Below are 26,638 nucleotides of genomic sequence, written 5' to 3'. Positions count from 1 at the left end.
AATTGTTCACACATACTAGTAAAAAAAGAATCTGAAAGCATTTCCAAAGGATCTTTCTACCTTTGAACTCCTGATTTTAAGAATATTACTAACCACGTCTGCAGCACCTCCCTTCACAACAGACTTGACATATATTCCAAGTTTATCTTGACCAGCACCCTACAGAGAAAGAGGCATTAATACATTACATTTGTATTAAGCATTCCACAAGTGTTAATCAGAATTTTACACTGCTAAGTTTTAATTGCTTTTATATATCCCCAAACTGGAAAAAAAAAACAATTATACAGAAGAGTTATTCATTTAAAGTCAAATGAAAATTTTAATGTTACACCTATTAAGCCTGCAAGCATTATTAGAAGAATATTTACTCTCAATGCAAGCTTGAATAAGAAAGAAAATACATAAACTAAAATCCACACTTCATAAGTTTGTTCCAATCCCCTTCTAATAAGACTTATTTGCACTTTTACACGCACTATTATTTTTATACCTCTATGTATTATGTTCCAAAAACTTAAGTTTCCCTTGCTAATAACCAAATGAAACAAGGTAAATTGCAGATTACAATTAGAATAATTAGAAATGCTTTTTACATTGACTTGTAAAAGGACTGTATAGAAGCTACTGTAAAGGAACAGTGCTGCCAGCTTTATAATAAACAAGTAGATATTATATTTACTAAGTCTTCTAGAGTTGACAGATATTTAAGTTTATGCAAAACCATGCAATTTTGTTCATAAAACATCTGCCACAAAGTATTATGCTAAACTTTGAAAGGACTGTTAACAGTGAACTCACTGAGAGGCAACCAACGCATTCAAGACAAGAGAACATAAGCATCTATTCAAGCCATGCTGTTGCGTCATCCACATGCTCCAATTTACAAGACACCACACAGATCAGTCTAAATGTTAGTACAACAGACCTTTAAATTGCCACTTACAATGTAACACAATGACTTGTGATTTCATTATCTGCTATAGCAAACAGTACCATTTTACTCTGCAAGTTGCTTGGGAGTGCCACGTTTTCAACAGAGCGGTTTTTAATGTAATGTTTCTTTCTAAAATAAACCCCCAAGTTGCTTTAATACTGAATGTGCAACTTCCTGAATCTTTCCCCACCCAGCTTCCCGAACTCTTTTGGCAGCAATTGCTCCCACTGTTACAATAAAGTAAACTAAAAACCAAATTATTCAAAAGCTAATGCTGCACACTGTTTTCTAAGCAAGTGAAAGACCTATTTTTATTCATTATATCTTGAGTTAATCCCAAAAGTTTGCTCAAAAGCCACAGAAAAGGAATTCCTTCGAGTCCCATGATTCCAGATTAACATTCTACATGTCCACATTTTTCATAATAATTGCTTAAGCCATACTTACAGGAATAAAGGAGGGAAAATATGCAAAAAATAACTGAAATAAGGACACTTTCTTTGTATGGAAGGACTATAAAGGCAATTAAAATTTAGTTACTTTTTTTGTTTTTAAAAGACTCTTAAACAACAAGGTAACTACAGAATATTTTTAGCTTTATACCAGAAAAACTGGTTAAAGTTGTGAGGAAACACAAGTCAGAAGACAGACAGATAAATACAATGAAAAATTAAATCAACCTTCAAAAATCTCTTCCCCAAGCAACCAAGAAGCATAGGGAGGGTTGATCTAGTTGCCAGAATACCTACTCTTCCAAGACAGATCTGGCAAAGCTGTAAAGCCAGGAATGCTTCATGACTTGAGGGTGACATGGGATAAGAAGGAATTTGTCCTTATATATGAATAACTGGATCAGCATTGGATAGGAAGTTATTAGTTTTCACAAGGAATGGTAGTTTTCAGAGAAGCCCTAAATGAATGTGTTGTTCACCATGCTTGTAAATCTTCCAGAAAGAGGGCAAACAATAATGTAACTAAATTTACCGTATAGAATATTTATCAAGTGAAAACCAAGAGTTGGAGAAGGATCACATGATGCTGACCACTGGAGCAATAAGGGGGGGGGGGTGGGAGAATGTATTTCACTGTTTCAAATGTGAAGTAATGCTCCAACCTTAAAAAGGATCAGGCCCCATCAGGGCACTGTCAGCAGAACCAATTACCACCTCCCTTGTTGAGAACTGAAAATTAAGATGACTGGGTTTATATGCTCCTTCCTCTGCCTCCAACCACTAAACATACCTATAGGCAAGCTCCTTCAGTTCCAAAGGGCAAGACAGTCAACAGCAACTCACCCACCCACCCTTGTAGTTATAACATTATACATCATGTAGTTATATGTAACTGGAGGGACCAAACAGCTGCTTTTCTTAGTGGTCAGACAGACCAAGACTAACCAGAAGCCTCTGAAGCCACCCAGGATTGACACTGCTTTTAGCCAGTCCTAGCTTCAAAAGATGCTAGCTTGATTATGATTGTTAGTACACACTAAATGAAGGTGAAACCTTCTGTTTATGCCCACGATATGTACACTGGTTTGCAGACAGTGATGAGAGAAGCATTTGCAATTGCACAAATACCCATATAATAATTTTTAAACTAGCTTTAACTCCTTGAGAAAGTTCTTTTCAAAGCTATCTTTGCGTGCCAGCTCAAATACCTGGAAGCCAACAGAACTAATAGAAAAGAACAAACAAAACAGAAACCACCATGGTCACATTTAAAAGGTTCACATTTAGAAAACTGTTCATAATTCTGATTACTCCATTACAAAATGACACCAGCAGAACCATGAGGCTCAGAGGGCAACAAAGGTGATCAGCAACAAGGAACAGATTTCTTGAGAGAACAAACTAGATATGGACTCCTCAGCTTTGCAGCAAAGAAGTGAAGGTCTACGATATTACGAGTGGCATAAATCGGATTATTTATCATCTTTCTAATCAGCCTAAAAAGAAACCTTTCTTACTCATGCCATCATAGCTAGCATATTTTAAAGAGTAAAAACCAAAACCAAACAAAACACAGCAACAACAAGGAAACCCACCCAAAACATTTTTCATAGGATTTCATAATTAAATTGGGAAACTGCCAGGAACAAGACTGCTGTAGATACCAAAGTATAAGCATAGACAAAAAAAATCACAAATTCATGGTGGTGTTGAGCCCTTCAAGGGCTTTCAGAAACAAAAACACCAGAGAAAAACCCCACACAGATACAACGCACTCTGGAAGAAATTCTGCAACTACAGAAAGCTAGAAACCAGGAGGAACCATCTTGTACTTTCTGCTATTTTCTTTGGCTAAATACCCCACAGCTGGAGGATACCAGCTCAGATGGAGTTATGCTGTAACTGTTCCTGTACTGTAAAGCTGTATAGTAATTCTTCATTATGATTTGAAAGAGCTGGCATTTTATTCCTTGCCCCTTCTTCTTTGATGTTTCTTATGAAGCTTATACAGTTTGTCAATCCGTTTCCTGTTTTTTAAGAGATGTTATCAGCAGATGTGTTAGCTCCAAGTCATCTCACTTAATACAAAACTAATGAATTCTGAAAGCATAAAAAAATCATTTAAAAATAAATCTCTACAGATTATGTAAAAAGTCATTATCGGCTACCACATCTACTCATATATTATTAGGACAAATGAGTTCCTCCTCTGCCTAATTCACATGCCATTTAACATGTTTGTATCAACATGCCAGTGCTCTCACGCTTGGGAAGACTTCTCACTTAAGCATCCTCAAAGTTAACTCATCATCTTCCTCCAACTTTTACCCTAAGATTTATAGTCGTTTGAATCAAAACTCTTAAGATCTATTGAAAGAGAAGAAACTGCATTAGAAGTAAATGTACAGTAAGTAAGAACACAACAAGGATGTTAATATGTAGTTAGACACACATACTGATCTCCAAAGTAAGCAAAACTCTCATACAAAGCACGTGGATTTTTCTCCCATCATGTACCAACATTACAATAAAACAGGTTTCTTCGTAAACTGCTTATTAACCTTCTGTTTTTCAAAGGAACAAAGTTCAACATAACAAACTATTGTAAACAAGACAGAACAATGACGTGTGTATCAGTAACAAAACATGGTAGACATTCTTTTCACTCACTTTATTTTCTCCAATTCTGAATACCAAAAGTATATGTATTTGCAAAGCTGTTAATCCAAACAGAAGAATGGAACTGTAGAGAAGTTAGATGACTGTGGAAAGCAAGAATGTAGGCAGTATGAAATGATGGCTTATTCCCTGCCCCAGTTAACATACCGGAACCTACAGCACATTTTCTCATATTCACACAGCCAACTAGAAAACACCCAAAACTGTTTGCCCCTTTTAAGTTCGGCACAATTCTCTGCTTGACTACAAGATTTTTAGATGCTAAATAAGGCAAAGGAATGAGTTGGATATTAACAATCTAACCTTAGCTTTTGAGACAGCCTAACAAGAAACTAGTCACTTTCCATCACATCCGCTTATCATCTGGGCCATCTATCAAGCAACGCATCAGTGTGCAGTAGTCCATACTTGTTTTACAATTAAGAGTTCTTTTGCAAGCCTCTCCTTGCTCTAACAGGATTGAGCTCAAAATACGGCATTCACTTTAAAAGTTACTGTAGAAGAGGTAGCATTAAAAGAAAAAAAAATTACAGCTACTTCTATGGAGTAGTCAGACCAATGAAGACAAGAAGCAGATAAACTACAGTGATCTGAAAAAAAGAAGCAATTACTTCTACACCAGAAGTATATAAAATTGAGGATGTGCAAGACCACAGTAGTGGTGAATTATCAAAAATGACAGGAGGAGAACATATTTTATTGCTATGTCACAAGATCTATAACTCAAGACTTCCTTGTCAGTAACAGAGGAAACTTTGGCTCACATAAATTATATCAGCCATAAAATCAGAACATGCCATATAGCACAACTGTAGATAAAGTAGCAGTTTGAATAACAGGATCATCAGATACAGTCTTCCTAATGGCAGCATTGCAGCTGGCCCACAAGCTGGTGACTCAATCACCATGGAAGCATTAAGAGCAGGCAGAAAAAATGCCGCCTTCTCCTCCCTTCCATTTGGTATTTGCCAGCACAAGCAGCTGTAACTGCATGGTGGAAACAACAGGTAAATTCATCCGGTGAGCATCAACACACTGCTGGGTTCCCAGGTAAGCCACCAATGCTATGCCACGCCACACCACGTGAGGACCTGTCACAAAGTGATGGGCTGGAGGTGCTGAGACACCATGCAGCCCTACCAGTACCCCAATCTAAAGGTATCAGAGTAGGAACGAAAGTCTATCTGTTGATGAGGTTATAACCTCTGAACAATTAAGCTATTCCCATCCTCAAACATTATGCTACTCAAACATCATGCTCCGCAACTAGCTTAGGTGGATCACGAACTAGATGTACTTTCTGTGAGGTTAGTCATATTCTTGTAAGTTTTAGATCTGTAGGATTACCTAGTTCTGTCACTACCTATAATTAGAATTAAAACTATGAAAACTATTACAAAAACATCTTTCCAGCTGTTAGGAACAACAGCAAGATCTAGTATTAAGTAATTAAGGAAAAACTATGCCTCTGCAAAACATATCTGTAGGTACAGCACCTACCCAAACTGGTAACGCTCCTGCCAGTTAACAGGAAAGTCTTGTCATTACTTGTTCTAAACCATCACTTGTCCATACCTGCTTAGCTTCCCATACTTTGTTTATCACTGCAATAAAACTGGAGCAAGGAACAGCTTCCAGTAAAGACTGGCAGAATCACATTTAATTAAAGAAAGGAATACACTTCAATAACATTTTTTAAAAATACATTACACGTATCAAAAAGTACTTTACGTAAAATGCAAAAAAGTTCCCAATGAACTTTCAGTACCAAAGATTTCGGTCTTAAATACATGAACATTTAAATGTTTTCAAGCTTCACATAAACAGCAACAAGAAAGAGCAGTCCGAAAGTGAAGATATCTTCACTGTCTAGTTATAGTTTGACTGAATCCACAAGAAAGTGTCATGGTTACAAACCTGTTCAAAGTAACATTCCAATTTAAGCAGCTTCAGAGGCCAAGACTACATGGCAAAACACTCCGGTTCACATAAACCATCAGAGATTCTTTTAAAATATTTTCAGGACTTTCTTGGATTTTGCCCAAATACTCAACCATTTAAAAATACTTCATTTTAATAACGTAGATATCACATACGCATCTATGTATAAGCATAAGCAAATACAACTTGTTGAATTATTAGGATCTGGTATCTCTCATTACATTTCAAGGATTGCACTGTTTACCCAAGTCAGTCATAGAATCATAGAATGGTTTGGGCTGGAAGGGACCTTAAAGCTCAGTGTAGTTCCAATCCTCTACCACAGGCAGGGGCACCTTCCACTAGACCAGGTGGCTTCAAGCCCTGTCCAATCTGGCCTTGAACACTGCCAGGGAGGGGGCAGCCACAGGTTCCCTGTGCAGCCTTTTCCAGTGTCTCAGCACTCTTTTTTTGTTACGCTTCTGTTGTACTGTATAAAAATGAAACAGTTCAAAACCAGAATGAATCCACCCTGCAACTAAAACGCCTACAAAAACATTAAGACACAAATGTAGCTATCAAGCCTGATACCAGCTATAAGGCCTGAAATCTTTTATCTGCCTACGCCCAGAGTAGAATTCACTGATTTTTATCTAATTCTCTGATTCCAGACTTTTAAGTTGACACAGAAGATCTCTAAGTTCTTATAAACATCCTTAAAGGCAAGTTTATGCAACAGAATCAAGTCTCAGTCTGACCTCCCTGGCAAGTAATTAGTCTAGAAGCATTTACATAACCCAAGCTTGTAAGTATTTTAAAGAATATCAGTTTACTAAACTATGCAGTCGGTTTACAAATGTACTGTCTAAGAGGCAAACCCGAATGGTTTCTGGTCACCCAAACACTCACATTCCCTGAAGCTGCATCCATTTTTTTTAGGTTGTATCTGGATGAATACATATTTACCTACTGCACGTACTGAACATACTACATCTACATCTCATTAAGCTACTTGCTGTCAGCTCTGAGGAATAAGAAAGGACAACTTTGTAGGTACTGGTCCCACCTCCAACGAGGGCAAACTTCTCTGGACTTGCAGATAAGAAATGCCCCCCCCCCCCATTTTGTCAGAGGACTCAGATGACTTGAGACCAATACAGAAACTGTGGAAATCTGTCACTGTTAGACAAAATACTTCCTAGCATGCCCCATATAATTTCCGTATATAAATGAGGTGAACCAGCCTACCGTATGTAAAAATGGTCTGTTAGTTGTGGCTACAGCTGCTCTGAGTCACGTTGTACCCTGACTTAAAAGGAATTTAGAAGTGACCCATGCTCCACATATGTAAACTTCAGCTTTCCCCTCACAAATCCTCCTCCATGGTGGTGGAGGAAAACACAGAACTTTTTTGGAGATGGAGGCAGTGCAGTCAGTATTGCGCAAAACACATCCAATTAAAACAGGCGGAGATTCAAACTTCGCTGACCATCAGCATTATTCACTGGTAAAGAAACATTTAACATCTATGACCAATTCCCCTTTAAGTGGAAAAATAGATGAAAAACAAGTGCCTTACTATTTAGAGGATAAAAAAAGCTAGATTGCACACAGTACAGGACCATAGGACTGTAGCATCTGACAACTTAGAAGCTTTACATCTAATGTATCCAGAAGCTCTATTTATAAATAGTCCCAAAAGAAGACTGAAAAGTTCTGTTCTTCTCTTTAAAGGAACTAGATTTACCTGTTAATTTTTATTTTTTTTTAATAGAAAGATGTTTGCAATCAAAATTGACCTACACACAAAGTAAGCAAGTTAATAACATGTTCTTGATCTTACTAAAGCGTGCTTCTCCCAGGAGATAAAAAGACCAAAGAAACCAGGATGTTCTGTAATGGGCTCCCTGAAATAGCACTGATTTTTGGTTTTCATTTGTTGGGTTATTTTATCAAATCATGGTATTCAGAAACCTCAATAAGGCAATTAGATTAACACGGAAAGCAGGCATGCTGACAGAAAATAGCTGTGGCTGTGTGCTGAACTGAAGTATATATATTTGTTAACCATGTGATTTCTCTCACACTCTGGAAACTGTGTGCTTCTAAAAGATGGTCTCCATTCTACAAAAAACAAAGCAACTAAACAAACTAGCTAAAGCAACTGGCCTGAAGTCTCATTCTGAGACTGGAATCAAGTATTCAACAGTTCCTACCTAACTCCTGCTCTCATGAAATATGAAAAGTGGCAAGTAAAGGGGAAATGATTAATATGCAACATTCATAAAAGACTGAAGTTTTATTAGTCTTTCTTAATCTTTCTGAAAAGGAAGCTTCAATATAAACACTGCAACTTCAGATTCATATGATATTCTACAAATGCATAAAAGCACTCTTCATTTTTAACTAAAGAAACTAAATAAACAAGCCTGTTTTCTCATTTGTTTCTCTCTTGTTTTAAAGGAAAAACCTGGGTTTGAGCTCAAGGAAAATACACTGCTTGAGCTCTACTTCCCCAAACAAGAGTCAACTTTTTTAACATACATTTGCTATAAATACTCTATGAGCAGTGACATGCTAAGGGCTATTCAGAGTTACATATGAACCTACAAATTGTATCAATCACAGGTTCTGTGATGCTCTTCCCTGCTAAGGCAACTCTGAACTAATGCCTCAGTTTAATTAGGTCTATGGATAGAGCTTTACAGGCAAGACATACCAGGTAATCTATTTTGGAAAATAAACCACCCTGCATCTCTGCACTTCTTTGAAGATATGGCTCTTGGCTCTATAGCTGCGCATGACTTACAATCAAACACAGCCCCCCTCCCCAGCAGAGTCTTCCTCATAATGCTGCTCTACAGTTTCACATGGATACAGCTTAATCCAGTATCAGTACATACATGGCCATGTACTATTAAACACCCCAATTTCTACTCCAGCTGACAGTATTATTCAACAGGTATAAGTCTACACAGAAATTGTTCACTTCTGAAAGCCTCCTACATCAACAGGAGTAAAAACTTTAAAATTAAAATGCTGTATTAACATATATGTAAGCAAAATTTTGGAAGTTATTTGAATGCCAGAACTGAATGAAGTCTGGTAGAAGAATTCTAGCTAAAGCATAAGTGCACTATAACTTTTTCATGCTTGCTAGCTAGTGCCCGCATGCAGAAGGTATTAGTGCAAGGAAAAACTGGCACTTGAATTCCAAACCCCACTCCATTCTGGAAGGCATTAAGGGTCTGGGTCACCCATCTGCAGTATCAAGCTAAACATAAACAAATGAAAAAGACAAAAATACTCTACTTGAGCAGAGCTGCGGTTTCACAGATAGCAAGAAGAAAAATCACGCTGTGCTGGCATAAGCTTCAGTTTTTACGCAACATATGAAAGCATTAGCGAAGTTTTACAGTACATTTACAGGGTACCAAAATTTAACCAAAAACCCCGCCAGAAGTTATGAATTGACAAGAGACAGGCAAGTTGCTAACACACAGCTACTTATTTGTTCACAGTGAAGACTAAACTGTCAACTTGCACACCATCTTGCTCCTGCAAGACTGAGAAATCTGTGTTCAAAACAACAATTATTTTTACTTTAAGTTCTGTCTAAGAAGCCTGTTAAGGCAACATCAGTAGTTCAGACTGCTGATGTGAATTAGTATCAAAGATTAAAACCACAACAAAACTTCTACATCTTACTCCCAACATTTCGATTCATCTATGCTGAGAGGAAAGGGCAAAAATTTTCCTTAAATACTTAGAAAGCACAGACACAAGAAGACTTCAGACACCAAGGTATCTGAATCTTAAGAAATCCTAAAACCTGGAATACAAGTAAGGAGCTAACAAACAGTTAAAAAATATTCCCATCAACTGTTTATATTTGCAGACACAGAGTAAAGAGAATCATATTTGTATATTCTGTTACCAGTGTTATCATCAACTTGGGGGACTGGGGGGGGGGGACAGGGAGAAAAATTTCTACCTGAATGTTTAAGCCTGTTCCTTCTACACAGAACTCCTACAAGATATTTGTAGAACAAACTTGCACAAAAAATTCACATCAAAAGTAATATTCCCAATAGCCTGAAACCCCCCTTAAATTTAACACCTTAAACTGACTGTTAAAGTGATGAGCAACAGTTTAGAAAATAAAGTAACTCTGAATGATTTAATTAAACCTTCAAAAACACACAAGCTTGCCAAATAATAATACATTAAGATGCCACACACTTTCTTTTAGAAAAGTCTCTTCCCCAGAGTATTTATTGACGAAATGTCACACTGCTTGAAATGCTTTTATTAAAAAAGAAACACCTCATCACCATTTCACCCTACTTTAGCTAGCGCTCTGAAAATATTTAATCTGACCAGGTGTTAAACCCCTCTAGAAAATACACTGATTTATATGCCAGCAGGGGCATATACATCTGCATTTTGAAGCGCTTATATATATTTTAAGATAACTTTTCCTGTTATACTAATAGAAGGTGACTGAGCAAGAAGTTGAAGTGTGTCATACTTTAAAGAATTAAATCGTAGCATACTAATGAATATAACCAGCATGCAAAGATTAATCAACAAAACCTTCTCTGTCATTCTCGCAGAACACAGGGATGCTTTCTTTGGTCCAGCAGCAATCTAAAGTGAATTTAAATGCCAGTACTCTGGGAATGTGTTGAACATAAGATATCCTAACTGCAATGTATTTGCATGTTCTGGTCTTTTCAGAAGGGTCTAGAGAGTATTAAAAATCTTATGTATATACTGTTTGGGAATTCATTTTCAATTATTCTGAGATTTTATAAGGGAAAACCAGACTTCTAGAGGAACCTGGATTAAAGCCAACTAAATATGACAAGTAAACAGATCACAGGTCATGCTATTCATGCTCTGCCACAGTAAAACAGTAGTTATCACACCTGAAACTTTAAATATTAATAGACACTTCCACAAATGTGAGAAGTGCATGTGAAGAATAAGCTAAAAAATTAGTTTTTTCTTTCTAGACTTTAGGAAGTTAGCTACTAACATCTGACTATATTTAACTGCATGCTGTATTACATCGTTGCTACACGAACAAATAACTACTGGCAGGTTTAAACAAGCAAGAGAGCAGGAAAAAGTACAGGGAGAGTATTTAAAACTTCAGAGAAAAGTCCCAACAGAAACCTGAACAGACTTACCATGGATTCTGTTCTTCCAACAACAGAAAACCACATTTTGATCTCCGGGACTACAGATCCTTGAAAGAAAAAAAAACAATTCTCCACTTCTCTTCCAGCCCTCAACAGCAACCACCGCTCTAGTCTGCTTGATTTTCCAAGATACCCATCAAGATAACTCGGAGCTGGATGCTATGACACAGGGTAGCGTTTATCAACACCAGCTATAACCAATACAATATTCAGGCTCTTACGTAATCAGTTATGCTGTTTCTGACTTCCATTTACTTTAGAAGCTTTATTAAACTTCGAAAACTGCTAGGAAAAAAAAAAAAGAAAAAAGAAAAACAAAAAGGGAGCCCTTTTGTACAAAAGACAAAACCTCCTCCAAATTAAACAGGAAGTAATGTGCTGGCCCACAGATGGCTAAGAAGTCACATGCAAAAGCCCCCAAAAAGCGATATATTTTTAAAGTAAACTGCATGCACACACTGCTTCCAAATCATCTGGATTTCATAAAAACTTAACCACAATGTGGTTGGGAGTCTGGCAGCTTTTAACATCAAAATATCTTTCAGGGTTACAGCAACCAAAGTCTGCACACAACCTCAAAAAGCAATACTGTTCCTGCTGCCCAACCACTCCTACTAACTACTTTTCCATACACCTATTATAAAAGCTACTGCTAATAAAGATACAGGAGTATTACTGTAAGAAAACATGCAACACCTACAAAAGGGTAGAACAAGTTACCTTTTTGGATCACATCTGAAGCTATACAATTTGACTTTAAATAAAAATCTATGCAAAGTATTCAGTTTAAGAAATGCTATTAGGTATTTTCCCAATTTTTTAAAAAAGCTAACCGATCTCCTAACACACACAACAATGTTTACAGTGCTCTGGCAGCTAACAGTTGCTTCATAACTAAACTTGTTTTCTCTGGTATGTACGCATATAGCATACATGCTTACTAAATGGTTGCTCAAAGGGGCTGTCCTGGCTCAGAAACGCCCTCACAGCAAAATGAAGTGAATGTACAGCATTTCTGCTCTCTGGCACTCCTGGCAGGCCTCTAAAACTTCTATTTCACAGCGATTCGTATTTTATCTAATTAGAAATAACACACCTAAACATTTTACCTGTCCTTAGGTAGAAAAAGGTACAAATACAAGATTCCCCAGGGACCTAACACTTTCATACACTCCTTGACTCATCTCCTTTGGTTTTTGTTTTGTTCTCACATTAACGTCAATGAGGTTGCAATCACCTAGTATCACAAACTGAAACCACCTATCGTAAAAAAAAAAGCAGGTGCACAACATTTCAGCGCAACTTGCGTCACTTCTCTGCTTGTATAATCATTGCTTCAACTCCAGTCACCTTTTGCAACTGCAGCAGGGAAGGTGTGACAATCGCTTGGTAATTAAACACATTTGGTGTGTAAGGGACTTTACTGATCTACAAAACCCAGCAAGCTAATCAAAATTCAAGTAATTACTAAATGATGAATCTGTTAGATGTTTCCTCAGAGATGAGCACAGATTACTAGGAAAGCACAGATTTTTTCCAGTGGGTAGAAGGAAGAAAAGCAAGTCGGTAGACTTATCTTTCAAAATGATCTCTAAGAATCTGCCCATTTCATCCATCTCTAGAATATCACCAACCTACATGTTAATCCAAAGCCAGTGACAAGTACCAGGATTCCATTAAGACTTCACAACAAAGTCAGGTCTGCACTGACATGCAAAGGCACTGTCACAACATGTTACTGAGAGCAACTATTTTGTCACATCCCAGGGAAAAAACAACTATTTTTCTAAGCAAACTGACTAGATTCAGGGTTGTCTTTCACTGCTTGGAGCAGGGCCACCTATTGACCATATGCTGCATTTTCTTTTATTACAGCACTTTTGAAGCACTCTGGAAACCAGCTCAATCACTGTAACTGGGTCAGCAATCAAACTGTAGCAGCAGTAACTGTGTATTTCTGAAACTCAGTATAAGCTTTCACTTCTTCAACTACAAGGTACTTTCATGTAAGCATGTGATAGCCAACATTTTACTATTTAAAAAGTCAGTAAAAACTGAATCTGTTCTCACACTTGTGCCTCCCTCTCATTTCAGGTATTTTATCCAATTAGCATTTAGAAAAATTTAGCAGTCTGCTGAACTTCTTCTTCCATTTTCCCCAGTCAAAGGAAAAAAAATAAGAATTTTCATTTTTACGCTGGTAAAAGATACCCAACTTTAGACATGTTGAAAAAATTCTTAGTAAAAGCCAACAAGATAAACCAAAATAAAAATCCACCCACTACTGCTAGCTTCTCAGTCACAGTTACTTAGTTCTCTAATCTGTTCTGCTCTGGCCAGATTGAGAAAATTAATGACTGTTATTCTTTCTTACTCTTTTTTTTTCTAATGCCTATTACAGTAACAACATGCTATTAATTACTTACAACAGACAACTTCGAACCCTTTGAAATAACCTCTTGAAAATAATCATATTTAGCTACTACAGCAACTTGTTTCAACACTTAATGCAAGATGAGTATTTCTATCTGAATTTCTTCAGTTAAACAAGTTTCCGTTTATGTACACTGAAACTAAAAGAAAAATTTGCCCCTCACTTATTTCAGATTGAGATTTAAGATAATCATTTTAAAATATCAGAATTACACTACTGTGGCAGGCACATAGCAGCAAAACAAAACGAAATCACTGCCTGAACCAGTGTTTCTGCAACTGAGCTGAGATGGAGACTGCTCATGTCTTGATGTCACTGATGATGTTAAAGAAACCATGAAATAGGTTAAACAACTTCTAAAACCCTTTCAAATCAAGCTTATACACTGACCAGTGGCACCGCTACATACTGATAATGGAGATAAAGTGTCAGTTGTTAAAACAGTGTACAGAAACCAGCCAGCTCCAGTGAAAACAGAAACTTTTCCCTCCTGTTATAGCCTGCTTCTCTCTACATGAGAATTCTGATTTCACAGCTTAAAGTGAAAAAGAAAAATAAAATTTCCACTGTGCATTTTGAAACATTAAACAGAAATGCAGATGTCAGAAGTCTAATACATAATCTGGCGTTATCTGAAGATCTAATATTTACTTGTCAAATTATTAACCCACTCTACCAAAATAAGAGTAGAATATTGAGTTACATTTTACAGACCCTGAATAGCTTCCCCAATAACTGCTGACTGTTAGCAACATACACCTGATACCTGGTATTCCTTTACAGATGCCAGATATAAATCTTAAAAGCTGATACCATGCAAGATACTGTTTCTAGTACAAACTGTGAAATGAGCAGTCACAGGAAAAAAAACAGCACTTTTTAGAAGCAATTAACTGTGTGAGAGAACTTAAAAGCAGTAAAACAATCGTGTTTTCAGCCCATGCACCAAGTACCAAGGAGGACTACAGCATTCGGAAGTTTCATGTGCTACACAGTGGAGAGACACTGGACTTGTTCTGTCTGTAGTAAACCACACAACCACAACAAGGGCTTTTTGATATCACCGTTGCATAATTTATAACATGCTTAAAACTCAGAAGATTATGTCTGCTATGTGACCCAGTTAATAAAGCAAAACCAACCAACTAGTGGAGTCCTCCATCTGGTGGCTGGAGTCGTATGTGCATTCTATACACTACTATCAAGTACTACTAAGAGTAGCATACACCCACAATCTTGGCAAGTCAGAGCAAGAGAATATGCCTTCCTTCGCCAGGCTACTTAATAGGCTGTAGCACTCTAAAGAAGCAAAACTGAAGTAACACATGTATCTGTACACTGCGCAAAAGATAAGGTGTTGTCTTCATACAGAAAGTATACAGACTTTAATGTATGTATTTGGATTGGTTTATTTACCTCTCAAAAAAATACATTCTTTATATTCACTGCTTTTCTTTTCTAGATAATTCTGGGGTTTTCTCAGCAGAAGTGTTAAACATGCCTGTTTATTAACTCCATTTAATAACACTGACAATTTTTGGCTTGGAAAATGAATAAACCTGTAGTAGAGGTCTTTACTACATCTATATTATGTTTTCTTGTACTGTTCACATCTGTGTATTTTACAGAAACATTCCCCAGCCAGAACAGAAGTATGATCAACGTGATGTGCACAACAAACTTCAGGGAAATAGATTTTTCCATTAACATTTTCCATAGTCGGCTGATTTTAGAAAAGCAAGCTTTTTCCAGTAACATTTAAATAAACTAACTTCCATACCTTGGCAGCAACAATGCTGAGGCCCATTCCATTCTGTTTTTTTAGTGTTACAGTGATAATTTCAGGTTCTTTCCTCAAAGGCTGAGCCTATCAAACAGGGAAAGGGAAATAAGAAAAAAGAGTTCATATTCACTGCTAAGCTAGGAAAATTACTGTGCAAAGTATTTCACCTACAGTCAAAACCAAGTTGTTAATACAGCAGCAGATCTCACATCCTAAATAATATGTCTCATACTCCATTTTCAAGGTAGTATCTCCAACCTTTGATTAATATGGATTCATATTATCAAGTACTACACCTGTGTTATGAACACTGCTAAGCTTTTAAGTCTATCCACTGTTCTTCCTTCTCTAATTCAGCAGAGATTATTAATGATTCATAATTTGAATCTTAACAGGTCTATAAGACTGCAGGAACTTTGAATAAAAACTGAAGTTCAGACTCAGTAGGCTCCTATTAGAAAGGTGAGGGTGATGAACAGAGCTCAGGATTTAGTGCTGCATCTGGGGGGTAATAATTCTGCAAAGATATAAAGAATCTAACTAATTTCAAACAAAGTGTTAAAATCCTGGAAGTTCAAAAAGATTTCACTTCTGAAAACTGTTAACTCAAATGCAGCCCAAGCCCCTGAACATGCTCAGCATTTTTTTTTTTTACCTTTCAACACTGTCAGTTCCCCCTACTCAAAAAGTTGCCATCCCAGTCTTCATTAGGTGAAGCACGTAAGTTAAAGCACCCAAGCTTGTATTCATATTCAAACCTAACTGCAAGTTCCACAAGACCCATGACAAAATAAAAACACAAGCAAAGGAAGTTAATTCAAAAAAATTTTAAATTCATGTATTAGAAAAGAAAGCATATTTTTAGCCAGGAGTATTCTAGCACTCCTGTGCCAAGGACGGCAAAAGAACAAAATCTGTTTCTACTTTATTGAGGAGTTTTTACATTAATTTAAAATATAAACATTATTAAACTAAATCAACAAAAATCCCATACACACTGGAAAAGGTAAGCCACTGTGAAGATAACTTTGCTATTAGTTAGTCTATATTGAATTTCTCTCTCGGTCTAAGAATAAAAGAAATTCTTCAATGAAAATCTGAGGAGGACTGCCTAGTGTGGCCAATTCGACAGACTACCAACAGAAGCGCAACTGAGAGAACGGTTTTGGCTTGGGGTGTGGGAAAAGACAACCCAAAACAGAAAAACCCTTAACACATCAAACCAAATAAAAAAAAAAACCAAGCAAAACAACCTGACCTCATAGCTATAAAATGGAACATTTATATAGTATTTAGATTATATAGGCATGTTGCACCAAGAGGTGATTTAGAGCACTGCTCAGGCACCAAGACTAATGACTTTCAGAACTCGGAAGCCTACCACATTCAGCTAAGACACATACAAAAGACAGAAGAATTACTAGATCAGGTTATTTGAACAGTCTTACATGGTATTCATTTCCACGGAAGAATCAAACAGTAGCACCCACTCATCCTGCATTTCTTTATCAAGCCTTTACAAGGAAGGCTGGCCAGAACTTTTTCTTTTTGGTATGAAGAACAGAAAGTACCTAGTATAACGTCAGATGATTCCTGTTTCCTCTAGCTCTAAAAAACGCATTTCTTCAGACCAATATAGTGATGCATTATGTGTCAAGAATGTCTCTGCAATACCTTCCTCAGTCAAATGCCCGTTTATCAAGATAGCAAGTTTGCAGAACCTGACTTAGTGGTTCAGCACTGGGCTCTGCTACACCAGTCACACAGATTTAGGAGATGCTATCTTCTGTAAAGTAAACATGTTCTTTATGCTCCTGCAGCAAGACTGCATGAAGTCATCTCACAAATGCCAGGTTCCGAACAGAGTAAATGAAGATTTCAAGTCCCTTTGAACAGTGAGGGGCAAGTATTTTCCACAGAAAGCCTTAGAAACGCATTTCTAGTTTCAGGTTGACCTTCCCGATTTCACTGAAATATTAATTACAAGCATGAAGCTATTTCTGTTTACCTATTTTATACAGCAAGTCACCATCTTCCAAAACTGAGCTGTTCTGTAACTCTGAGATTCTTGGCTACTGGATATTAAAAAAAAAAACCACAGAAACAAACCCAAATAACTACAAATTAAAAAAAATAACCAAACAATCCCCCCACCCCACCCAAACCAGAAAAAAAACACCATCTCACACTGAAGTGAAACCCTTCTTTAACAAGTATAATGAAAAAGAAAAATCAAAACTTTTTCCTGAAAATCTAGCAGAAAAAAAGTATCAGATCACAACTTAATACTAAACATTCAGTTGATAACTGCCAGTTTATAAATAAAAGCAGTAGCTGCATTCATATTACAAGTTATTTACAGACACATGTCCATATATATTTTTGCTTGTGTTTAAATGCAATTACTCCACTGTTTAGCCCCAGGGTGGGGGAACACAACAGTCAAAGTTTGCTTATGTGAGAACCTTTATCATTTAGGCAACAGCCTAGAAACACACTCACTTAAAAAAAATCTAAAAAAAACCAGTTCCTTAAATTTACCAAATCACTGATGTTTACTAAGTTTAATGATGAATCCTGTTCTTGCTAATCACATGAAACACAGTGGTAAATTGTTCACTGAATCAGTACTTACTAGCTCAGCATTCTCATGTGATAGGTGACTTTCATAGTCTGCACCTTCAAAGTATATTGTCCACGTGCCTGGTGATCGTGGGTGAGGCGTTAGTCTACAAAAACCTAAAAGAGACAGTAACATCACCACAGTCATGGTATTCTCTCAACAAATTAAAATCAAATGGACTGCCACAAGGAAACCCCAAATAGCAGTATTTATCTTCTTATATTCATTAGTATGCTGAATCTGGCATCTCAAATGCCATTATATGCTTCACTGCAATTTTATGTTATCTACAAAGCCCTACTGTTCTATAGCTATTGCTCCTGAGAAACATGTATTTACAAACACTATAAGCTCACAGAAAACTCTTAGGCTGCAAAATATTGCTTGTGCCAAACAGGCTCAGAAAAGTCCTTAAACACCAAGTCATCTTTATAATACGAATCACCAGAACTATGAGACAGCACCAAGTAAGTCTTCTGCTTTGCTAAGTAACTTTGCTTCTAGTGGTCTTACCACAGATTTGGCAGAGATGAAGCTTCACCTGGAGTCATTACCTTTTTTAATGCAACTGTGCAATTAAAAGTGGAGGGTTTGTTTGATATTTTTTCCCCTCTTAATCGAGTAACTCCTAGAATTTTGAAAAAATGAGCCACAGCAGCTGAGAGGTATCCAACACTGACTCCTACATCAGGGTCAGTGACTATCCACATCACATTAAAATTACAAAGCACTCCATCAAAATAACCGAGATTCTCCTCCTCACGAAGACATCTTTCAGCAATTCAGTTTACACTAATTTACTCAAACCAGGCCCTCAGTATAACTTAAGAGATACGTAAAAAGTAAAATGTTGAAAGTATGCATTAAAAAGCCCTTACTTGTAATAACTGTACAGATGTTTGTATGGCAAATGAACTATACTTAGTTAAAGATTTAATTCTACTAGTCTCCTTTAGGCTAAAGACTACATCCTCTGCAACTCACTGAACATACATTCTTATTCTGATGAACATAAAAAGAACTATTTTAAGACTGTGGGGTTTTAACATTATATTGAAGCAGCTGATGAGTAGAAAAAGTGGCCGATTTAATTCACATTCATTTTAAAAGTATATTAACTGTGAAAGTATTTCAGTATTACAAAATTTACATTTATATGATTTTTTTGCTGCTCTAGCACCAAAATCCAAAGAGGCTCTGGAGGAAAGGCAAAACAAAGTTTCAGTAGGCACTAGTTAACTCAGCACTGCTTATTTAGAACCCTGAAATTCAATTACAGGGACTTGGAAAAAGGGTAGGAAATTAAAAATCCTGCATACTTCCTATGGGTTGCAAAAATAAGCAATTGAAGAACACAGTATAAAAAGACTGAAACATACATACATAAAGCGGTTTACATTTAACTAGAATGTAATTTGCAATCTGTGTTCACTACACTAAAAAAAGGAGATAATTATAAAACAACACAAGAACTAACCTCTCTGACAAAGCGGATCTAAAAATTCTTGTAAACCACTTGGAACATTTCTGACAACATCACAGGAATAGCCATCTTCTGGTAAAAGAAAAGGCAGCTGTAAGTCAGGATCCTCTTCCAGTTGGACTTCTCGGCCATCACTGCGAGCAAGTTCATCAGCTGTATTTTCTGCAACAGTTACTACATTCTCTATCAACTCCTGGACAGAAGGCAGAAAGACATTGTTACTATTAAGGGATAATTTTGAAACCCTAACATTAAGAAAATAGTAAGACTGCAAGAAAAAGGAATTCTGATAATAAATTATCAGATATAAAACTTCTTTAGCTCCACTATGTATAGTCAGTACACCATATTGCTTTATTAGATTAAATCACAAATTATGTAGAGAATATAACAGAAGCATTTACTTGAACATTTCCGAAATCTGTGGTGCGTTTTTTACTGAAAATGAGAACTATATTTAAAAATATGTAACAGAGAACATGCATGTGCAGAGGTGGAATCACAGCAGCTTTAAAGTTCTGACATTCTGTTGAATGCATATAGACTTCTGCTATGTCTAAATAAAAAGAAAAGAAACTGACAACCTGTGTAAACCAGGACTTTCAGCTCCACCATGACACATATATCCACAGAAGGCCAATGGCTCAGGTATGTTAAAACAGCACAGTAAGTGACAGAAGAGACTTACTGTCGGGATGAGTGGTTCATCTGGAGCACAGTGATAATTCTGCAACAAAGCTTGTAGCTGCAGAGAATTCAGCTTAAAGCAAGTACTGTTAATATTTGGAACATCTGCATGTGAATATTTGTCCATAGTAAGCAATGTGGTTGCCTGGGGAGAAGGAAAAATAGTCATAAGAGACAAATCCAAACCAGAATGAAATCCTAAGCCTTGTTTCTGAATGTTCTTCAGGTAAGAGGTAGGACAAATCAAGAAGCCAGATTTGTTAACAAAAGCTACATAAATATCCCCCAAACGACCACTAAATACACCTCCTGTACATAAAAGGCAAATTAATAGGAAACCTATCCTAAATGAGGCATATCAAATTTTCACCTATTCTTCTTGTCCCTGTCAACAGAATTATCCCTCAATCATATAAACAAATTGAACAGCATGTTGGCTAAAAATCACTATTAATTTCACTTGTAACTTAAATATTTATGATGCTGAAAGCATATTTTATGTCTTTGCATGCTATCTCAATGTTACAAATGTTACACACAAACTACACTTGTCCTCATGCTATTCTCTGGAGACACAGAATATACAAATGTTCTCTCTGAATATACAATCATGTGAGAAGTGTTCAATCAGCAATACACATACTCACCTGCACTATTCTGCTCAGGTGGCAATCAGCAGCCAATTCTAAACCCTGTTTTTCTGCCCAGGCTTCAATGTGGCCCAACTGTTGACGAACAATAGCTCCCCAGTAATGTGAACATAACCCTGAATCCGGTGCAGTAACTAATCTGTTAAAAAGCCACATGTTGATGAAGTGAAACAACTGGGAGAAGAGCTGTATGGTCAGAGCAGCATTCACTCTACATCGTCGCAACAGAGACATAGCTCCAGTCAATGTATGCAGCACATCATCTACAGAGATAGAATGAAAAGTAAACCACATTCATAGACTGCAACGTACAACTGGTGCAGGCCATAAAAAACATAATACAAAGACACCCACAACAGGCTGGTGAATGATAGGTGGAACCTACATGTATTTAAGTTATAAAGACTTTCAGAAATAAATTTATTGCTCCATGGTTTTCAAGATTGAGCAACATTAAACTGACAGCTGAAATATATTTCTTAACTGCTGATATCAAAGAAAACTCTTCTGGAGAACTATTTAGTATGCAAGTACTTCACTGGTTGTATCTGACACTTACGTCCTCACTTGGGCAAACTCATTTTTCTGCTATTTTTAATAACAAGTGAAAAACTTTATATTCTACTGTTTCAAATGCACACCGCGATTATTCCATAGCTCCAGCTTGTGCTGGGGAGTCTAAAACTGGATGCAGTGCTCCAACTGCAGTCTCATAAATGCTGAATCCAGTCGAGTATCAAACAATACTCAAAAATTTCAGCAGAAACTTTTTGCATTGCATGATGCACTTGAGCTGCAGAACGTACCTTCTGTTTACACATTAAAGGTTTTTAAAACATCATTTCCTTTTGCCCATTAGTTCACTGTGATATTGTATTTGAAGCAATAGTGACTTCTTATTAACTTCACCAAGAGCAAACATCTTTATATGCTTCCTGGTGGAAGTGGAATATTTAAGTCAATACTTCTATCTGAAATCTCTCTTCAAGAGAACACCAAAGTAATTTCTTTAGAATTGAAACACAGGATTCTAACTTGAAAAGCATTATCTGTATGTTGCAAGAGAGAAATATATACAGCAGTTCATAAATGTCTGAAATAATGGTCATCTGCCTTTATTCCAATATCAGTTTGCTACTTTTTCAGCATCTGTCTCCCAGAATGTACTCTCTTTCACAGTACAGGGCATTAAAAAACTTAAAGAGTACATCTTTACATTCTTCCTTCAGTGTTCAGCACAGGGAAAACCAAGTGCAGAAAGTTTAATATTCAAAAGACCAGGAATTACATATGAATTTTGGATAAATACTCTTCACAGTTGAACAGAGTGACCGTATGTAATAGCTCTGCAGATCATCTTTACTTCAATTATTGAGAATGTCACTATTTTATTAATTTTTCTAACATTTTATCCGCAGTTAATCCCTCCAAACTTGAGTATTTTTTACATGTTCCATTTTCTTCTTTAGTCATCAGGCTACAAAAAAGGCTTTCACACTTTCCCCATGAAAAGAACAACATGGGGTCCTGCCTCAGGGGCCTGTACATGAATGCGTTCAGCATGGAAAACAGCAAGGGGCATTAGAAGTCTGATCACTGTTGCTGAGTTGGGATTACAGATACAGTGGGATAGCACACATGACCAGAGTGCTGTCATGGACAGGGACAACCCAGGAAGGCTGACACTGCTATGAAGCAGCACCATATTTAAAATATTGTGGCAAGGATCCTTGGCAGGAATCTACAAGGCCAGTCAGCTTAACCTTAGTACTTGGGAAGTACTTTACCAGATTCGCCCATAGCGTCCTTACAGTGAAACTACTGAAACCAACACAAAAGTTGTAACATGAGGTATTCCATGCATATATAGCTATTTTCTCTGTGAGGGGTAGTCTAACATTGGAACAGGTTACTAAGAGATGTTGTGGCAGCTTCATCCATCAGTGGAGATTCAAAAGTAAACTGGGTAATACTCTGAACAACCTGATCCAGTTGCACCTGCCTTGAGCAAGATGCTGCACCACATGACATGCAGATGTTACCCTTCACACTACGTTATTCCATGATTTTTAAACTCAACAGACATCATCTGAATGCTACTTCTGTCCTTTCTTATCCATACAAAACTTATCTGAACAGGGGTTAGGAAAACTTTAAAATGTCATATCACTGTTAAGAAAAAAATCAAATTATTTTTCTTTTTTTTCATTTAGAAGATAAACAAGGAAAGATCAAGCAGTCTAACCTATTTTAGGCCTCTGAGGATTATTCTCCTCTGGATCATCGATGAATGCTGGCATGTAGTTATTAAGCTCTGATTGCAGACAATGAACCAAGTACCTGGAAGGAAGAGTTAAAAAAAAAAAAAAGACATTTTAAAATTCTTTATGTGCTTGCTATGAATGTTTCTGAAGAAAAGAAATTATTAAGTTACAAGGAGCCTGAAATTGCAGTGTCTGGTATGTGACTACAGGGAACCAAGTAACACTTTTTAAAAAGCCAGGGAGACCAGTTCTCCCTTACCTTTCCTAAAAATGCTGGAAAAATGTAGTCAGGGAGCAAAGTAAATGCAGTATCACAACCACACTTGTAAGCAAAGGTCATACGCTACAAAAAGAGACGCTACCAGGCCATACTTTGATTCTGCAAGATTGGGAATTTTTTTAAAAACAGAAATACACTTTTCTCTGTTTTAAAATCTACCAAGAGCAATACTTACAAAATTGAAAATTTTCTATTCTTAACCAGTGCACAGAACCTGAAATAGTCCTATTAGTTTCTGTAGGCAATTTTGTTTCTTGTATTTCTCTTAACCTTAAGAGTGAAACGAAAGGCCTGGTTTAGTATTCTAATAAATGTTTTAACAGCATTTTTTGATAATTCATTTATACATTTACTGTTGAGCACTGAAACTAAAAGGAAATCAAACTGTAGTAACATTAACACGAAATTTTTCATGGCTTTCTACAACTCCCCCTTCTGTTTCACTGGTAACATTTTTAATGAAATATCTTCCACTAGAAAACAAAAGCCATGACATTTTCAACCAATTCTTGTATGCCAGTTGTTACCATTAAATAACATTTTCACAGCAGAATCCTTTCATGCTTCTGTTTTGCTTTTTTATTTGCCTTCTAAATATGTATTCCATAGTTCTTCAAAAGTTTAATACATCCATTTGGACTCTCTCATGTTTAGTGTACTTAGGGGAGAATTCATGCAGCTGACATTCAGAAATACACTTCCGCATCCAGCCTGCTCATAACGTACAGGGAAAAACACAGTCCTTTTTCTTCTACCCTCAGCAATGTTGTGTCTTCAGTGACTATCTAATAAATTGAAGTAGCGAAGAGTTTTTTGACACACAAATCTAAAACACTGACCTATGGCAAAAAGGCACAGTTTCATTAACACTTATGAATTTAGAGGTGCTATGTAAGTGGAAAGACCTGTCAAAATAGCTACTTGCTATACCCTATCTGCCCGTAATTCACCAAGAGAGGCGGGGAAGTCTGTGGGAGTACATACAAACTGGTTTGGTGCCTCTCTGAAACCTTTCGGAATTTCAGAAAGCAATGATAAGGTTTCACATACTGCATATTGCTCTTCAGAGCAATACAGCCCCCCTTAAAAAACTAAACAAACCATGTTTAAGTCTCCCAAGCCTGTCATGGTATAAGATTATTATTAGAGACGTATGAAAAGACATCCTGGAGAGTGGGGAAAGGGTGGGTATAAGTAACCCAAGATATACTGTGACTTCTCTATACATTAGTTTCAGAGACACAGATTTGCTGAGAAATACTTGTTCAATTGTCACTTGGGAAAAAAATAATCTAAATATGAACAAAAAATAAGCCCTTTTCGTTGCTTAGTGCTGTGCTCTCTACATGTCATCTTTCTTTGAGGACCCTTTTCCTCACTGGACTTCCCTTTCCATTGGATGCTTCATTCAATTTTTCTTTTAATAAGTATTGTAACTGCCTGAGCTGATGAGCACAGGTTGATTTTAACTCAAGCTAAAACCTGCCCTTACGTTTTTAAGGAAAAAACTGCAAAAAAAAAAAAAAATCACTGTGCAAATTGCTATTTGTGCAAATTATGAAAGTGGATTTATAATTAGCAGCCCTTAAAGTGCACAAAGTTCATTAGAAGCCCATAATATTTAAGCCTATGTATTTACATATTAACAGGAAAGATAACTTTTCCTCACATCTCCATAAAAAATATTAATTAAAAGAAAGCAATCAACATAAACTACACTTAAATAACATTTCCCTTAATTTTCACTGCAGCCTCAACTAGCATAAGAACAGCTAACAGGTGAAACTCCTTGCGTAGCCCAGTGATCCATTCTCATAAAGCAGAGTATGTCTAAAGAAGGAAGTCTGGCCTCTTTCAGAAGTCCTCCTCTCAGATATTTAATAACATACAAAAGACATTACTGCTATACCTAAAATTTGGCAGAGATGTGAAGTTATTCTAAAACCCAAAGAAACACAGAATGTGTTAAGTGAAACAAATGTTTGATAGCCTTACTTGAATGCCATTTGAACCAAGTGTGCTAAAACATCTTGCGCATCAACAGTAATTCGGCTAAGATCTCTGTCTTGCTTTATGAAATTCAGTAATTCAGATGCATTTGCCATCCAAAAGGCAAGTGCCCCAGCAATATTCTTCTGTTTCTGTAAGTAGAAAGAAACAAGAAATAATACAGGGAAATGGTATTCTGATAAAGCATGGCAGCTTATAAAGGCTCCAAAAGATAGACCAGTACCTTTGCCCATTTCACCAAACATATCCCAGATACCAGATATTTGCAAAATGTTTATATGCAACATAGCAATTGTTGTGACTGATTAAGTCCAATTTTAACACATCCACGGAACATACGAAATTCTGTTAAATTGCCAATAGCCACATCAATAAAGTCACTGCATAAGCACCTAGTTACAAAGTGCTAAGAGTTTAGTGGAATGCAGTATCTGGTAATCTGTGCACTGTTAAGCGCATATTCACTACTGCCCACTGCCACTCTGATACTGCGCTCACTGGCTTTGATACCAGGTGATTCAGTATCAAGTACTGATCTATCTCACCATCTCCCGACCACAAATGCCAGGCCAGGCAACCTCAGATGAAATCCAAAGAATAGGAACCACAAACAACAAAAAAAGAAAATAAAGGGAAGAAAAAAGAACTTTGGTCATTTCATATCCACACTGAAGTGCGTTAAGCAGAAATTATGGAATGCCGTAAAAGTTGCAAAGTCAAAAAAGGATTTTAGTACTGCATGTTCCAGTTGCTGAATGAGTGTTATGAACTGTTCAAGTCCAGCTGTTTGAGTATTGTTTTTTTGATATGGAAGCAGCATGAGAAACTGAGCTAAGCCAACATAGCTAGGATCAGTTCCCAGCAATATATCCTACCTGATCAACCTGGTCTACCTCCTGGAGTAAAACGGACGAAGGAAATCAAACAGAATAGAAGAAAGAAACTTGTGAACAATCATGATAGCTTTAGAAATCAAACACTAAATATGAAGGTACAACACTTATGTTCACAGTTACACACAGATGCATTAATCAGTAGCTACGATGCAACTGAGCCCCTTTTAAAAAATTAATTACTTTAACAGGACTAGTAGCACAACAGCTAAGAACTGAAGTGCCCACATGTTACATTTAATTCCAGGAATGCCCTGTACTAGTTGACATCCCAGAATAGGTGGTTATTAGTTCAGTGTGCCACTAAAACCCCACAGAATTGCTTGTGGACAATGG

At 36.8% G+C, this 26,638-nt stretch overlaps 1 protein-coding gene across 5 annotated transcripts in view; it reads right to left on the bottom strand.

Moving 5' to 3' along the window:
• The window catches only part of AFDN (afadin, adherens junction formation factor), a 113,563-nt gene that overhangs the window by 22,937 nt on the left and 63,988 nt on the right, over nucleotides 1-26,638 (bottom strand). For 3 of the 5 annotated variants that reach the window (XM_057406954.1, XM_057406951.1, XM_057406956.1), the window contains 9 exons: nucleotides 26,285-26,305; nucleotides 25,395-25,540; nucleotides 23,101-23,195; nucleotides 20,853-21,118; nucleotides 20,207-20,350; nucleotides 19,513-19,711; nucleotides 18,048-18,151; nucleotides 15,410-15,496; nucleotides 94-159 (listed from right to left, as the gene is read on the bottom strand). In XM_057406954.1, the coding sequence (XP_057262937.1) occupies nucleotides 94-159; nucleotides 15,410-15,496; nucleotides 18,048-18,151; nucleotides 19,513-19,711; nucleotides 20,207-20,350; nucleotides 20,853-21,118; nucleotides 23,101-23,195; nucleotides 25,395-25,540; nucleotides 26,285-26,305 (1,128 nt within the window). The remainder of the gene's footprint in view (nucleotides 1-93; nucleotides 160-15,409; nucleotides 15,497-18,047; nucleotides 18,152-19,512; nucleotides 19,712-20,206; nucleotides 20,351-20,852; nucleotides 21,119-23,100; nucleotides 23,196-25,394; nucleotides 25,541-26,284; nucleotides 26,306-26,638) is intronic. The other 2 variants (XM_057406952.1, XM_057406953.1) reach the window with 1 other exon arrangement.

The sequence above is a fragment of the Pezoporus wallicus genome, unplaced genomic scaffold (assembly GCF_028554395.1).
Source record: "Pezoporus wallicus isolate ANWC-B61680 ecotype Strahan unplaced genomic scaffold, APGP_CSIRO_Pwel_v1 scaffold_6362, whole genome shotgun sequence".
NCBI classification, from domain to species: Eukaryota; Metazoa; Chordata; class Aves; order Psittaciformes; family Psittacidae; genus Pezoporus; species Pezoporus wallicus.
Note: the sequence above shows the minus strand (reverse complement) of the source record. Positions and strands in the feature narration are given on the sequence as shown.